The sequence below is a fragment of the Myxine glutinosa genome, chromosome 13, assembly GCF_964187855.1.
Source record: "Myxine glutinosa chromosome 13, kmMyxGlut1.1, whole genome shotgun sequence".
In the NCBI taxonomy this organism is placed as follows: Eukaryota; Metazoa; Chordata; class Myxini; order Myxiniformes; family Myxinidae; genus Myxine; species Myxine glutinosa.
The window spans coordinates 81325534-81343033 of NC_136273.1; the positions used below are offsets into that span (position 1 = coordinate 81325534).

At 42.5% G+C, this 17500-nt stretch overlaps 1 protein-coding gene across 10 annotated transcripts in view; it reads left to right on the forward strand.

Moving 5' to 3' along the window:
• The window catches only part of LOC137439047 (protein phosphatase EYA1), a 267871-nt gene that overhangs the window by 44367 nt on the left and 206004 nt on the right, over nt 1-17500 (forward strand). For 4 of the 10 annotated variants that reach the window (XM_078767695.1, XM_078767697.1, XM_078767694.1 and 1 more), the window contains exon 3: nt 12365-14844. The exons of the other annotated variants lie outside the window; for them this stretch is intronic. In XM_078767695.1, the coding sequence (XP_078623821.1) occupies nt 12365-14614 (2250 nt within the window). In that variant the 3' untranslated portion in view covers nt 14615-14844. Of the gene's footprint in view, nt 1-12364; nt 14845-17500 lie in introns of those variants that run through there. 10 annotated transcript variants of the gene reach the window in all.

The following is a 17500-nucleotide window of genomic DNA, read 5'->3' on the forward strand; positions in this document are numbered from 1 at the left end:
TGAAGCACTATATACGGTGGAGCCGCCGAGCCGGGGCTCCTACACGGACTAACCGTGAACGCCACATTCTTAAAGGCGCCCAGGTAGTGAACTTTCCTGCACGGACTAACCGTGAACTCTACGTTCTTAAAGGCGTCCATGTAATGAACTTTCCTCCCCGGACTAACCGTGAACTCCACATTCCTTAAGGCGTCCATGTAGGGAATACTCAGCTGGGCCTCCCGAAAAAGTGCTATCGAGAGGTTTAACTTTGGGGCTTTGGTCACCACCTCTTAACCGTCATTCAAGGGAAACTAGAAGTGGTGGACGCTTGGTCCAGAGTGAATTAATCTAGGGGTTTTGGTGAAATTTTGTTGCTTTATTTTTAAGTGATAATTGTGCCCGGGGGGAACTGATGATTTGGGGGTGTGAGTTATCTGGTTTGTTTATCCAAGTTGGCCGGCAAAGAAAGTTTTCGCTGGGTTCAAACTTTCTTTCCTGAAGGGGGGGAGTGTTACGGATTTATGTGAATTACTATTCAGATCTTTGCTTATGAATGTGTAGTCGATTAAAGGTTGTTGTGATTAAAGGGTCAGGAGCCCTTCTGGGGAAAAGGAGACCGGAAACGGAAGAAGAAAAGACACGAGGTCCGGGAGAAGCGGCGATTCTCTTCTTCTTCCTCGCCCAGCGCCGAGAAGAGCGGTATCGATATTGAGCAGCGTGGGGAATGCTGCGTTTAAAAGCCCGTCTGGCGAGAGGAGTTACCGGGACGTGTAATTACCCATTTACACGTCAAGTCGCCGTGGGTTCGTGCACGGAACCAAGCGTCCGGCACAGTTCGCCTCACCGTCTACAAGGACGCGTACGGGTCGCACCTTGGGCCTCGCGCGCGTTGCAAGCGCTTGGTTTTGCCCCGTTGCTTGGCAAGGAGGTGTGCGCTGCAGCAGCTGTCCCCGGTACGAGACGTGCGTTTGGAGCACGTCTGCCCGGTGTTCGTTCAACCGCCCGTGTGCGGAGAAGAGAGCCATTGTGAGGGACAGTGGCCCAAGTGGTCGTGAGTGGGGACAGGGGGGGACACATATGTAAGATGGCCATCGTAGTGATTGATTGTTGATTGTTGATGGTTGTTGATTCCTTGGGGGAATATATTATTGATTACTCCGGATCCTTGGTGTGGGGTTTCTTATTGACTGGAATTCATATTGATTGCGTTACGAAAGCGTATAAATCATAGATCTTTCTGGCAGAGTTCCTCTCACGGTCCGGGGGTCACCGAGACCAGGTAGTCACCGGGAGGACCACGTAACAATACATACATACATACATACATACATACATGTATATATATATACATACATACATACATACATACATACATATATATATATATATATATATATATATATCTTTATTTGATGGGAGGGTATCAAAACAGATGTTTTAAGGCCGATCCACGAATTGTGGAATCCATTGGCATAGCAGGTCTGCAATAATGGCCTCTTTTTGAATACCTAAGTTGGCAGTCATAACAAAAGATGGTTGCTATTCTTAAAAACCTCAACATAAAGTCTCTTTCAGTAAGGTCTGAACACACATCAGAGATGAAATCAACGAGTTAATTTATGTACGCAAGTATTGACTGCATTGTTTTATTCTGGATTGGGGTGTTTGATTTATTGATCACGGTAACACGACCGAAGAGACATTTTGACTGCAGGTTCAAAAAATTAGTTCCATAAATACTTAAACTGGGAAGATTCAACATTTCTTTTCTTTTTTTTTACAACGAGGAATAAAAATGAATTTTCATGGGAACCAGCTATGTTTTTTGTTTTTTTTGATTAATAAATTAGAAGCATCATATTTTGGCAGCTGATGCCACGCTATTTTGCCCATCACATAGCAAATCTGTATTTAACCAACTTCAAATTGAACTTGCGCTGATATCGTCTGCTTGGTAATTCTTCTTCTTCTTGGCTATTTCTTAAACTGCTACGAAAAACTTGTATGCTGAAACGTAACAAGTCGAAGATGATGGTTTGGACAAGTATGTCGCCAAATTACTTACAACCACATAGTATTTCCCCTTCTGTTCACAGTTTTAAGTCCATATCGAGAAAAAAAATCAACCTAATAATGTTTGGAATGCATCACCTCATTGAAATAGGTGCTACCTGCAACCGACGTCAGCTTTGCACGGGAAGAAATGGACGCAGGTAATCTGTTTTTGTAATTGGTATCCATGATAGTGTAGTGTGTGATCAAACCGATAACTCGTGTGTATTGCAGGGTTCTTCACAGATATGCTTTTGTATGACATACAGAAATTGGGTGACGAGAATGATGAGGTGCATGTGGCATACCTTGAACAGCAGAGAAATATCTGTGTGGCCGAACAGATCTTGGCAAAAGCTAGCAGAAGCCGCATAAAAGTGTTAGAGCTTTCAAACGACCAGATTGGGGTCATCGATTGTGGATTCTGCAGATTTTTGTATTCAATGGACCCTCTAAACAAAGCAGTTTATAATTCTGTGTGACTTGGTATGATGAAGAGGCACATTGTGGCATGGACAAGCTAATCACAACTCCATCGCACTCGTCTGTCACATGTTGTTGTTCATCACTACTAATATTGCTCTTGCTGGAAGAGGTAGAGAGCACAACCAACAAGTTGTCATAAATACTTCCTTGGCTGAGATTTTGAAACTATGTATTATATGTGTTCCTGTATGTATTGTATTTATGTATGCAGTATTTACATGTGACGTCAATACTTTCGGGGTTGGGGAGAATAGGTTGGTGTGGTTCTGCTAGTCTGGCATCCCATGGATTTATCGGTTTCATTGGCGTAATGGCGAGTGCCCTTTTTGAGTCCGGGAGCTGGGTGGCTCGAACATCCGTTTAGTGATACCAAAGACTTGAAAAATGGTATGTGCAGATCTTTTGCTTGTGCTGCACTTTTAAAAAGTAAGAGGAAAGAGCACCGACACAGCCAGAGGTTGACAATCATTTCGCAGGCTTGGCCAGTAAACATGGTACAGTGGAATGTCTTGAGAGACCCATCTATTTACCCTGCGTGTAAAGTGGTGTAAAAGCCGGTGCATCAGCTGGGGTGAACTTCCGAAAAAAAGGTTTTTATTTCTACATCCGTTAAAGGTTTTATTTTATTTCAATTGAATTATATACGTGAACACTGATATAACACAAGTCGTCTTGTCACTTCCAAAAACCTCCTGCTGAGCAGCACATGGACAACATTTTTACGCCATCTCTATGAATCAAATGTGCTGCTCGCACTCAGCATTGAGGGATATTGAGATCGAGACTAAATAATGACTCGTAGGAAATAAATATATATTGTGCTCGGAAATGCAACGCAATAGTTGAAAACAGCCTTCCCCTGTCCTTTTTCACAAGACTGGGTGGGGTAACATGTTTTATGAACTGTCCAGTTGAAAATATAATTATCACCCAACCCTTGGGCCTTCTTGGGAAATAATTTTGCAGTTAGGAGGAATCATGCCTCATAGTGAAAACACCAACTATTGCATTCACCCTTAGGTAAGGCTCAGGTCCAAAGTTCTGACCATCGAGTGGTCTTCACCTGGGACTACATGGGCAGTGTGCACCAATGGTAAAATAACTTTATCTGTATAGGGAAGTGGAAGGGTGCTTGGGAGGTAGGGAGGGAGGAACGAAGGAAGGGTCGAAAGGGAGAGGGTTGGAAATGGAAACTGGAACTACACGTGGTTGTTGTTGTTGCCTTGTTATCACATTGACAGAGTTGCGAAGCCGATGGACGTCAACGGATTGCTCCCAGAGATATTTCTGTGCAAGGTTGAACAACGCTCTCGGGGAGCGCGGCTTTTGCTTCATCACCAAGACCCGGGTCGGCAACTAAAATACCAAGAGCCATCTTCAAATTCAGTTTAAAAAAACTAAATATTATAAGAGCCGCAATCTAGATACTGTACATATGAGATGGTACTTATCAAATAATGTCAAACCATACTTATGTAACCCCATATGGATAACATACACATGTAATGCAATACATGTTTACTGCAGGATGCTCACAAACTTTTTACTTCTATTTCCTCATGCTTTACAAATCTGCGTTAATACCACTCACTGTCTTTTTGTCTGTGTCTCTCACGAACTTTCCCTCTCTCTCTTTGAAGGAATACAATAAACATATAGAGACTGCTCATGTGAGGTCATATCAATGAAACGGGATATTTAATTATTTTAAAGTTGTCAGGAGCCGTGTGAAAGTCCTGAAAGAGCCACAGGTTGCCAACCTATGACCGAGAGCCACCAATGTTGAGAGGAGATTGAGGATAGTTTGTCTTCTTCTTGAGCTCCAGCAACATGGGTCTTCCATGATGATCCATTTACTCCTCTTGAAGAGCAGTGCCATCGCTTGTAGGCAATCCTCCACAACACCTGGTGAAATGTGTTGTTTTTATCATTGCTTTCCCATGTGTCAATATATGGTTATTTGTGCTTCTCGGTGCCTCCTTCCTCTACCTGTGCCTCTTTCTTCTTCTTCTTGTTTTATTTTTTGTTCTCTGCTGAAAGGGTCAAAACCTTGATTAATAATGGTCATTCCCAGCTGATGATCCAGACAGTAGGAAAATCGGTTGCAAATTGCTGAAGTTTTGACAACACGCATGCACACAAGCTTGGGCACATGCATGCGTTCACAGGTGTACACACTCGAAGAAGAAAGTTAAAAACAAAGAAAAGACCAGAACTGCACTCGGTAGAGCACATACCTCCACGAGGCTGAAAATTAATGTTTTGTATCCCACTGATTGGCCGGTCAGGACCTGGATCTTCACCAAAATTGAATCAATTCGTCCTTGTCACACACCCAACCTGTCTGCCGAGTTTCGTCTGAATCGGTCTATAACGTTTTGAGATATCATGCTCACAATCAAACAAACAAGGTTGAATACATGACTTCCGTCCACCTTCATATCGGTGGGGGAGGTAAATATACCTCGCGACTCTCGCAACCATCCACACATTCTACATATAGTCATGTGATGATGGAATATGACGCAGATCCACCACGGGCACACAGCGCCCTCCTCCCAGCCCGTTTTACTCACCACATCCTCGGAGGGTATTTATTGCTTGGCACACATTGTCAACATTGTCCCGAATAAAGACGCCTCGGTTGTTGACACCTTGGACCTAAGACGTACCTACCTCTATTTGGTGGTGCTTTCACTCTCGAGTTTTGACTTTCTTCACTGTGCGGGATGTCAGGAGCCAGTGTCATTTCATAGTGAACCCGAATTTGTGATTATACACGTAATATTTGATGTATGTATTACATGCATGAAGTATATTTTAGCTTTGGACATGGAAAATTGACTTGTAATATTTGGTGACAGCTTATTTAAAGGGAGAAAATGCTCACTCAATGGGAACATCTCATTGAAGGTATTTTGTTGTGGTCACCACTTGTCTTTTGAGAACCATTCTCGTTCTGGAAAACATCCTTTGCAATACGTGTGTTTGGGTCCACCACCGAAGGTGGACGGAGGTTATTTTTCACCCCTTGTTTTTCTGTTAATTGACGGATTCAGACGATACTTGGTGGACCAGGTTGGGTGTGTGACAAGGATGAATCCATTCGATTTTGGTGAAGATCCAGATCCGAATGTGGCGACTAGATTTTTTTTTTTAAGTGATTCTTCACCGCTGAGTGATCTCAAAAAGTTGCGGATGGATTATGACAAACGAGGTGGATGATTTGGGTAGATGACAAGAACAAGCGGATTGGATTTTAGTTCATGTCCGGATGCAGATCCTGCCTATCAGTGGATGCGACACGTAAACTGTGCAACCTGGCAGAGGTGTGTGCTCTACCGAGTGCCATTCCAGTTTCTATTCAAACTTATTACGACATTTGAATGGAGAGCAAAACTTTTCATTTTTGATTTCCTTCTCTACCACCACAACGAACACGTCTATTACCATTGCTGTTACCATTAATACAGTACTCCAATTATACAACACAACAACAACAGGCATTTAAAGGCCATTTTCCCTGCTAGAGCAGAGGTTAGCCTTGCGGTCCCCCATGACAATGTTCTCCATTTTGCCCTATTTTCTGCATCTCTCCTTGTTAACCCCCTTGCCCGCATTTCTCCTTCCACCATCTTTAGCCAAGTCTTTCTCGGTCTTCCCCGCCCTCTACTTCCTTCTACATTCATTTCCATCACTCTTCTCAACCAGTCACTATCATCCTTCCTCAACACATGACCAAACCATCTCAACCTGTTCCTCTTCACAGCATCAATCACAGGCTCTATTCCCATCATCTTTCGCAATTCATCATTTGTCTTCCTCTCTCTCAACGATACTCCGCACATCCACCGAACCATTCGCATTTCCACCCTTTCCAGCCTTCGTTGCTGCTCTACGTTCAATACCCATGTCTCGCTCCCATAAATCATAACACTTCTCACACATGCAGCATACACCTTTCCCTTCAGCTTCAACATGATGTACTACAGTACTACAATTATAAAGGTCCCAATTATTCCCAACTTATTGTGGGGTCAGATGGGCAAAGTTTTGGGTTTAAGTCTTTCTGTTGTTGGCTAGGCAAGACTTTCGACTAAAGGTGGCAGCAATTTGTGATTTGTTTCAGGGTGCCGACGATAACTCGCCTACTCTTCACGAAAGACACCGTGGGATCTTTAACATCCACTAAATAATGCTAGCAGACGGGAAACCCGGCTTCATCTCCGCCTGTGGGATCGCACACTTTGCGTTGCTATGCCTTGCCTGCGATGCACCAATCTGAGAAATGCACCTAGACCAAGCAGCTCAAGGGAGGTGCTATATCTGCATTTCATCCTGTCAGCCTACAAAGGCTGTTTGGAAATGATTTAGTGTTTTTTTTGTTTTTTTATCATTGAGAATTTGAAATGGGGGCAAAAAATATTTATCGTAAATGATCATCAAAATGCAAGCAGTAGGTTTTCTGTTTATTCTTTAAACCTTGTTTGTGATTGTGAATGAACAGATTTGTTAGTGGGAGACCAGCGGATGTCGTATAATTTATTTGATATCCGTAGCAGGTTTGCCTGGGAAGCCCTGGCCGTGGACAGAGAGCAGCTCGGTTTATTTGATCTGTTCCAGCTGTTAGCCTTAAGTATTTACTCTCGAGCTCACAAACTTGGTGGTATGGTTTGACGCTGCTCTGCTGTACTTTGGAGATTCTGTGAAAGGGGAGCATGTCTGGAAAGATGAGGTATAGATGGAGGTGGAGTGGGAGCGGTGGTTGTGGAAGGGGGGAGGAGGGGTGGCGGTGCTGTTCAGGGATGTTTTGAGAGAATATATAGGTTGGGGTTTGGGTTGGAGGATGTTTTAAAAGAATATAAAGTTTGGAGGGAATCTGATGTTATGGCTAGGAAGGGGTGGGGTGGGAGATGGGGAGCGAGTAAGGGCCTAGGGGGGTGGTGCTTGGTCTTGTTTAAAATTATTATTTTTAAACGGTAATTGATTTTGCTCACTTACTGTGATTGCTCTCCTGTCTATGATAGTGCCATCAATGGTCATTCGAACGTGCTTCGAGACTTGCCCATGTTGCAAATGGGTCTCTGGTTTATTTTAGCAAGCTAGGTAGCTTTGCAGGACTGGTCTCTCTTTCTGTCTGTCTGTCTGTCTGTCTGTCTGTGTCTCTCTGTTGCCATCTCTCTCTCTCTCTCTCTCTCTCTCTGGCTTGATTCTTGGCATCATGAGAAGGCCTTTTGTTTTACAGGAAACATGTATTGTGTCGTGGTAAGGTTCAGTGGATCGACACTATATCATACACGGTATATCATTAGGAAATGGTGCTCACTGTGGACATATCATGCAGTCATTGCTCGTTTCATTTCTGGACTGCATTCCATCGCTGTCAGAAGTGCTTGCAGAACTTTGACGCATGGGCCATGGGAATTATCTTGAACAGACCTGAAGCATTTCAAAGGACATTTCAAATGCTCACCATCTCAAAAGTTTTCCAAGTCTGAAAATTTGTCGCCACAATGGCATACTGATTTCTTTAAAAGGCCAGCACAGTTGATCAAGTCTATTGAAAACTTGTTGTTGCTTAACTCACAAATATATGTGGACTAAATAAATAAAGTCGCCACATTGTTTCATTTGTTATATTGATGTTGAAGTTATTTTTGAAGAATGTCATTTAGAATCGTTTTATCAAGCTGAGGTTACCATAAGTAAGACACGTTCCTTCTCTTACATTTTTGATTGGTTATTTCTAACTTGTGTGCAAATATTTCTCTCTCGGGTCATCTCGACTTTTCTTGATGCCAGTTGTTTGCCTTTTGACCATAGCTCCACGGTGGGGCGCTATGTAACGTGTCATCACAAGCGAAGCCAGTCTTTTCACGTTCCACCAGCCCAAACCGTAGTCACTTTGACCATATAGCAAACTTATTGAAGTCATCACTAGTGGGAATCTGATGTTATGGTTAACCTGGAACCATTTTCCTTAGTGCACTTTGATTGCGTAAGACAATAATTGATGACGAAAATGCTGCTATTATATTTCATGCGTGTTATTTAGCCTAGTCTCGCCATTTAAAGAGCTTTGGAGTTTCTACTCGCACCATGGTTGGCTAGAACCATGAAGTTCCTGTACGATTTAGACGAGCAATAACAGCAGCTTATTCTTCGCTTAGCTTTGGCATTGTCGGGGTGTGAACAGTCCTTTGGTATGCCTTTGCCCGGGTTCGTTACTTGGCTGCCTGGAAGGGCACTCGAGCAGAACAACTTAAAAATTAAAACAAAAAAGCCCTCACCGTGAAACGTCCAACATGCTTGGATAACATAAAAGAGAAGCCATCTGCTCTTGCCAAGTGTCAACTTATCTGTTTACACGGGATTACCTTTTGCTGAGCCCAGAGCTGCATCTCTTAGAAACACTCGTCACCCCTGTTCCTTATTGTTTCTGAAATCCTTCCAACTTTTGTTGCCTTCATTCTGAGAGTTACCCTGGGGCAGGCGTACCCCATTAGGGATCATGGGAATATCCAGCTCCCGTTTCCCTTGGGATGCTCCTTGTTGCTGACAGCAGATTGCCGACAAGCTCACAGCTGCTACTGGTCGTGCCTCCGGCAACAATGAGGTGTGCGTGCGTGAGTGTGTGCATGCGTGTGCAGCCCCAAATCATATCTACATCGGCATGAAACACCGTGCTTTTATGATCTCTTAACGGAGGGCAGCAGCAATCAGCTTGAGGATATTTCTTGTATGTTGTTTGCGCATGGATTTAAACTAAAATCAGTAAACGTGCAGGGGCTCTTTGTCTCGTTGCGTGCAAGTTTTTGGTTTATATTCAACCAAAGTTTGCTGCAAGTGCCTTCACCAAAGCATCGGTTATCCTACTGGAACAGATTGGGAAAGTTGATTTGCTTTTGAGCGTGGAAAGAACTCGAACAGAGTAATTACCGAAATAATATTTTTCCAGTCACAAAGGATTTAACGCTGCATTCGAACTCAATTGTCGAAGTGCCGTGCAAAATTTTGGATCCGATCCGTGGGACAAGAGGTGAATGATGCTCAACCTGGACATTCTGCACCTTGTGTTCGTAAGGTCGGAGCTGCCAGTTTTGATTGTGACAAGATTGCGTGGAAAACGGTTTGTATTTAAAGGAGAGCTTGGGCACCGTTTTTGTGCTTCCTATTATCGGTAATGTGAAAGCAAAAATGAAAAATATTGTTAAAGTGCCACCGATGCAAGCGCGATCTTATCAAAAAGGCAGGTTCAGTGTGCACTGTTTGCGGCAACAGAGTGGCCTTTATCAGTGGCTGTGTAGACCATCAGCCAGATCTTGATGGACTCAAAAAAGATGCGAGGATAGTTGGGAGAGCGTAATACAGGATTTGGATGACTGAAATCTCGAAAAAATTTGAACCATTGTATATGTATTCATGAATCAAATAGTTCTGCGGTTACATAACTTTGGACAATTTGATTTTTATCTAAGTAGTTGATGCGCTTGGGAAAACTTCATCACCGTGCCACTTCAAACTAACCCATTCCCCAAATTCTTCACATAGATCCTGATTGCTCAAAGTCAGAACGATGGAAGTAATTATTTGCACAGAAAATGTCCTTGGAGAAGCTGTAGTATGTATTCGGTGCTGACTTCAGAGTTTGCTTATATTGAGGGCAGCGGCGTATTGGCCGGCCCAGAAAGGATTGGCCTTTGTTTTCTGACCCCATACCCCCTTTCTTCCCTTAACCCTCCCTCAGCCTATCCACACTCGCCCTCTTAATGCCAACCTCCCTGTATGTCCCTCCCAAAGCCAGATGCGTGTGTGTTTGTATGCTTCGTCAGGCGGCACCCCGAGGCGTGCACCGTGGGCGCTTGTGTGCACTGCGCATCACGTGATGAGCTTTGAGGACTATTCAGCGCTTCCATCACTTGCGCAATGTTTTTGAAAGAGTTCTTCAACCATACATTCCTACAAGATAGCTAGATCCCAAACCCCAAGTTTTTTGACCTCCATGTATTTTCAAAGTTGTCAAGTAAACGGTAAAGCCAAGGGGATTAGGTACTTAAATATAAAAATCCCTGAACACATTGAGTTTTATTACCTGCTTTCCGGACAAATGGCTTCTTGAAGAACTATTTTGCATGATTTGATCTCTGGAAATTGGTCATGAAAAGGCTGAATTGTAGTTGCCCAACAAGCCACTTATTTAAAAAAAAACAAAAAAAACCCTTTTGGCGCTGCCTCTAACACGCAAAGTGTATTCTGGCATGCCTGCCGTGTTTGCTAAACGACCCAACGTAACGCCGTTCCAGTTTGCGTTTGGATGATGGATGAACCCCCACAGAATGGCCACTATGGCTACTTTAAGAAAAATATTTGTGGAGCTCCAAATGTCCAGAAAACACACAGTTTTTTCATTGAGAGCGCGACAACACAGGAAAGGCTGTTCCGGACAGCTTTTTGTGCGAAGTATTCGGAACGCTTTGGAATTAACCAGTTACTTGACACCCCCGCAAGCTCGCTCTGACCACACTGTAACGTGAATACGGGTTTACCTTTTTGTTTCCTGTTGCTATGGAGTTAATAATGCAGTTGTTTATGAACTTTCAACTTCTCAACAATGAACTTTGTTTTGAACATTGCACAGTATTGCAACCAGGTCCATATTTAGGATTTATTTATTTTAATCAAAATTTGACTTTGATGCGGGCTCGCTTTCAGGATTTGTAAAATTGGCCCAGGTACACTTGCCTCTTACTGTAGACTAACAGTTGGTGCTTTTTATTTCTTGCTTTGTAATGTATATGTCTTTGAAGCCAAATAAATATTTAGGTCTTGAGTCTGCGAATGCCTCAAACTACTTTCTTCAAATGCATGAGCTGCTGGCAATTGATGTGCCTCATGAAGAAGGCTATATCAAAGTTATCTCGTATTTCCAGCAACTTGTCTGAACTGAATGAATATCCTGCCCATTATGTACCTCTTGCCTTCCATCCTGTAAATGATAAATGTCCTATGTCAATTCCATTTAATGGCAAAATGTGCTTAGAGCATGCAGGTTAGTAGATAGAAGAGAACCTGGTACTTATAAATTCATCAAAAAATAAATAAATAAATAATTAAATAAGGTATTAAATAACTGCAAAAATCGTTCAATGTAGCAGAAATCTGCATTAGATGACGATTTTATATGCACACTGAGAGTAAATTGTTTTTACAAAGTAGGAAAAATGCTCACAATTTCAAACTGCACGTATAACTCGGACATATCCACTCATCATTGCCGTGGTAAGATCATTCACACATAGCAAATAATTTGCACATTCTAAATGTACTAATACGTGACTTTCAAATTGATGTATGGATGTTAAACGAGGCCTTTTGCACAATCGCTGAGTGTGTATTTACACTGACTCGGTTCTCCTCTTGGGGCACTTTTAACCTGCCGATGCTAGTGTGAAACGTGTGATTCAAAGTCTTTTAAACATCATTTTCTGCATTTAAATGAAAGAGTGGCAATTTCAAATAGTAAGGGAAACATATGAAAATCTGTTAACTAAATTGTTACCAAAAGATTTCTTCACCAATATGTTTGTAAAGGTGTGTAATAACATGTGTTAAAATGTTGAAGGTCAACTCCCGTGGGAAACCCAGAAAAAAAGCTGTTGAATTCGGGTACCGAAAAATTATTTTCGAGAATTTTTTTATATTTTAATCGGCCCTTAAGTAACTTATGAGGGGTCAAATAAGGGTTTTTCATGATTCTGAGTTGATTGTTAACATTTATATTTCACCACAGACACTCCTTTGTGGAAAAATAATTTCTAAATATATCTCATTTTCTACTTTGCAGGACATGGAGTCTAGCAATATGGATGAAGACGTTACTCCACCTGTGCTCAATTGCTTCATCTGTGCATGCTCGGATACACCAGCTGAAAGGCTCATACAGGCAACTCCAAAGGGATACTCAACTTTATTGAAACAAGCAGAAACTGTCGAAAATGTTACTGTTGTGGAACGTATGAAGGAGGCTCAAAAGGAAGGAAAACTGAGGTACCACCAGAAGTGTAAAAATGATCTGTACAACAACTTTGTTGCAACCACCAAGAAGTCGGCTCAAGCATCAAAGGCAGAGAAAGAGTCATCAAAGTTGAAGAGAAGACGCACTACTTGTGAGTTCAGTTCATCAACTGGCTGCAGTTCTAGAAGATCACAGTCAGTTGATCTCCTGTATAAGGATGTATGCATTCTTTGCAACCAACCAGCCCAGCTCTACAAAAATAATCCAGCACAAGCTAGAAAGAAATGCAGAGTGCCAGATAATTTGACTGCAGATACACTGAAGCCAAGCTTGCTGAAGACAGCACGGAGTCGCGGGGATGACTGGGGCACTGAAGTCACTGGACGCCTGGAAGGGATCAACGACTTGGTAGCAGAAGAAACACTGTACCATTTGCGATGCAAACTTATGTTTGCGAGAGGTGACAGTTTGTCCAAGACTGATGAGGAAGGAAAAAGGAAGAGAGGACAGAGGAGTATTGATGAGGAGCGAGAGGCAGTTTTTATTGAATTCTGCGAATGGTTAGACTCAGAATTAGAGCATGGGGTAATGAACATGGACCAAGTCCATGAAAAGCTGCAGGAGTTTGATCAGTCACCAGAGAAGAGCCTTTCTTATTCAAAGCATTGGCTAAAGATAAAACTTCTAGAGAAATACGAAGACACCTTGTATTTCACAACACAGGAAAGAAGGGCAGATGTACTCTGTCTCAAAGATGGCACCGACAATATTCTGCGAGAGCATCATGCTAATCTTGACCATGGAGATGAGAAGACTCAGATCATAAAGACGGCACTCAAGTTCATATCCAATGATATTGCCTTGATTGATTTAGGTCCAAAGTCATACCCCACCACACACAGTATGACTGACATCGATAGTCAGCTGACACTTGTTCCTGCAAGCCTTCAGATGTTCTTGAGACCGATTGTCAAGACAGACGAAAGAGTTGCCGTTTGGGGGCAGAATTTTATTAAGGCCTGTCGACCTCGGTCTGGAGTATTGCCACACCAAATGGGGCTTGCCATACAACTTGATCATAGATTTGGGTCAAAATGGATGCTCAACAAGTTCCACCGGCTGGGATACACTGAGTCTTACACGGAGACACAAAACTACAAATACTGCTTCCTTAATAGTAGGAGTGGAGATGATGTTCCAGATACTTCTGGCACTCTTGACACCATTGTGGAGGAAACCGATGAACAGATCAATGATGAGGTTGCGGTTGATGCTGCGCTTGAGGATCAATCAGTGATGACAGCCAAAGTGCCAGCCAGTGAAAGTGAATTGTCAAGTAATGATCAGGTGGTCTTTATGGAGGTTGGGGAAACAAACAATGCAGTCACTCAGTTTGTTGGAGACAATATAGATTTAAACATTGTCTCTATTCATGGAAACACTCCCTTTCACTCAATGGGTTGGATCGAAGTCACCTCTCTGGCACCACCTTTGCCAGATCCACAGACAACAGCAGCTTTCCCCCGGGTGAAGTTGAAGGCACTCGACAAAGCTAAGATCCTGAGAGGAACTGAAGTAAAGATTATTCCATTTACGAACAGGAAACAGATAGGAACGAACGCGATCATGTTTCTCCCCCTCGCTGAGCTTTCCTCCTCCCTGGCTCATGATCAGCCACTCCTCACTCCAGGTGACACACTCTGGGCAGCGGGGTGGGTGATCAAACCAGAGACTCTACCTCCAACAGAGGGTGCAGCTGCACAACATTCACTCCGTGCCTACCTGCAGACCCGGGACTGGATCCTTCTACAGAGCATGTCTCTGAACCCCAGTGACTATGGATGGACAATAGGTGTGCATGGGTATGAGCCAGTTCCAACACTGGACCCCACGGCTCCTGAGGAGCTATTGCAGTTCACGAGCTGTAATTGTCATGGAGATTGCAGCAACCGGCGATGCAGCTGCAAGAAGAATGGGGTCACGTGCATCTCGGCCTGTGGAGTCTGTAATGGCATTACATGCAGAAACTGCAGTCATGATGTTGTTGAGTCTGAAGAAGACATAGACAATGACTGTTGAAACTTCTGACATTGTGAATGAGAAATAACTCTTGAGTATTATATATGTATGTGAAATAAAAGCTACTTTGTGTGTAAATGTAAAAGTGAAAATATAAATGTTAACAATCAACTCAGAATCATGAAAAACCCTTATTTGACCTCTCATAAGTTACTTAAGGGCCGATTAAAAAAAATAAAAATTCTCGAAAATAATTTTTCGGTACCCGAATTCAACAGCTTTTTTTCTGGGTTTCCCACGGGAGTTGAACTTCAACATTTTAACACATGTTATTACACACCTTTACAAACATATTGGTGAAGAAATTTTTTGGTAACAATTTAGTTAACAGATTTGTGAAATATCTCATAAAATGCCCTTACTAAAAATGGTTAACCATACTTGCTGTGTCCCTTAATGCAAAACGCACTCGCAAAAAATATAGGAATACAAGCTATAGCCTTGATTGAAAGGTGTCGGGTTCATACCATTTCGTGTGCGTACATTCTATCGTCGGTCGTGGATATAACTAACACACACACATGTACGCTTCAACTATTAGCAATGGATGCAAAAATCTAGTATGATTTTTCTTGTGGCCCCGGAACAAAAATAATATATTTATAACTTCTCACAGTTCCCGTGGCTTTTCAGCAACATTTATAACTTCTCATCCACCTTTGGTGGCAGAGGTTATTATTGAGCTGGTAATCTATCTGTTAGACCTGCATTCCAAACTGGGACAGTGTATTCGACGGGTGTTCCAACATAACCTTTATAAATGGTCATCAAATCCTCAACAAACTCGCTTAATTTATTCAACAACTTCAACACAATTTTTTTTTTCAATTTTTTTTTTCTTGGACAAACGCCGTGTTACCGTGTATAAATAGATTATCATGGGGTTTAGTGGCTGGCGCACCCCTACTGGATGTAAAAAAAACATTATCAACCATAAACGCATTTGATTACTTTTTAAACAGTTGCAACTGCTGTTTAGCACTAAAATGAAGGGGAGGAAACCCAACGTTATTGAGGCATTCTATGCTTATTGTGTCCCCCACAGAATAACGATACCGAGCCTAGATCTAATGTAATCCATATACCCCAGAGAGGACAATAAGATGACCCTTCCTGCCACTCCTGCAGGGAGAGGGTGTACAGTGCCTTCAGAAAGTATTCACACACCTTGACTTTTTCACATTTTGCTGTGTTACAGCCTGAAATTAAAATGGATTAAATTGAGATTTCTTGTCACTAATCTACACAAAATAACCCATAATGCCAGTGGATTTCTTTTTCAGAATCTAAATTAAAAAATGATTAAAATTAAAAATTAATCAAAAATGAAAAGCTGAAATGTCGAGTCAATAATAAGTATTCAACCCATTTGCTGTGACGCTCAGGTGCATCCAATTTACATTTATCCTCCTTGAGATGTCTCTACAACTTGATTGGAATTCACCTGTGGCCAATTCAATTGATTGGACATGATTGAGAAAGAAACACAGCTTTCGATATAAGGATCCACAGTTAAGAGTGCATGTCAGAGCAGAAACTCTACCATGAAGTCCAAGGAACTGTTCATAGAACTCCGAGATAGAATTGTGAGGAGACAGATCTGGGGAAAGGTATAAAACAATTTCTAGAGTGTTGAAAGTTCCCCAGAGCACAGTGAGCTCCATCACTAGGAAATGGAAAGAATATGGGACAACCCAGACTCTTCCTATAGCTGGCCATCTGACCAAATTGAGCAAATGAGTAAGAAGGACCTTGGTCAGGGAGGTGACCATGACCAAGAACCCAATGACAACTCTGACAGAACTACAGAGTTCCTTGGCTGAGATGAGAGAACCTGCCGGAAGGACAACAGTCTCTGCAGCACTTCAAATCTCGGCTTTATGGGAAAGTGTCCAGACGGAAGCCACTCCTGAGAAAAAGGCACATGACAGCACGCCTGGAGTTTGCAAAAAGGAACATGAAAGACTGAGAGCATGAGACAAAATATTCTGTGGTCTGATGAGAGGAAAAATAAAATTATTTGGCCTGAATGTAAAGTGCTTTGTCTGATGGAAATCCAGCACAGCGCATCGCCCAACTAACACCATCCCTACTGTGAAGCATGGCAGTGGCAGCATTATGCTATGGGGATGCTTTTCAGCGAAAGGGACTGGGAGACTTGCAAGGATAGAGGGAACAATGAATGGAGCCAAATCTTATTATAATTCACCAAATGTCTATCCGTCTGTCTGTCTGTCCATTCGAAGGTACCGTAAAAACTGCTGAACCGATCGCAACGATATTTTGGGTGGGTAATCCTGGGATCTCCAGAAGTAAAATAGGCTTTTGTCTCTCCCAAATTCAGCTTTGGTCTCCAGCATTCTCAGGTTTGGACTCCCGCATAACATTCGCGTTCGCATAACGTTCATTGTGACGATGTTTTCATTGTGACAATGTTGTTTTCCCGTGTGCCACGCAAACGGCTGCACCGATCGCTGCACGGCTGCACCGATCGAACTCGGTGACCTCGAACAAAGACCGTTTATAAGGACACGGGATGAATCCCTGCTTGAGAGAATTCCAAACCCCTCCCCGCCATCACGGCTGTCTCTCCAACTTACAATCCCACGAGATATGCGGAAAGGACGACCCAAAACCAATATAAACATCATTAAACATCATTCGTATCTAAACATCATTAAAAGTAAATAATGACCTCGGCCAAAGTTCAAACGACATTTAATTTCTACATGAGAGAATTCCACATAGCTATTTGGGTGGTGAATACGCTATCAGATCGCTGTCTCCATCGATCTTGCCAAGGCCGTAACAGCTATCGGCTCAAAATTCTTTTAACTGTTGATTTGGTAGTTTTTACAATGAAGGAAACATTAACAATGTTGTTAA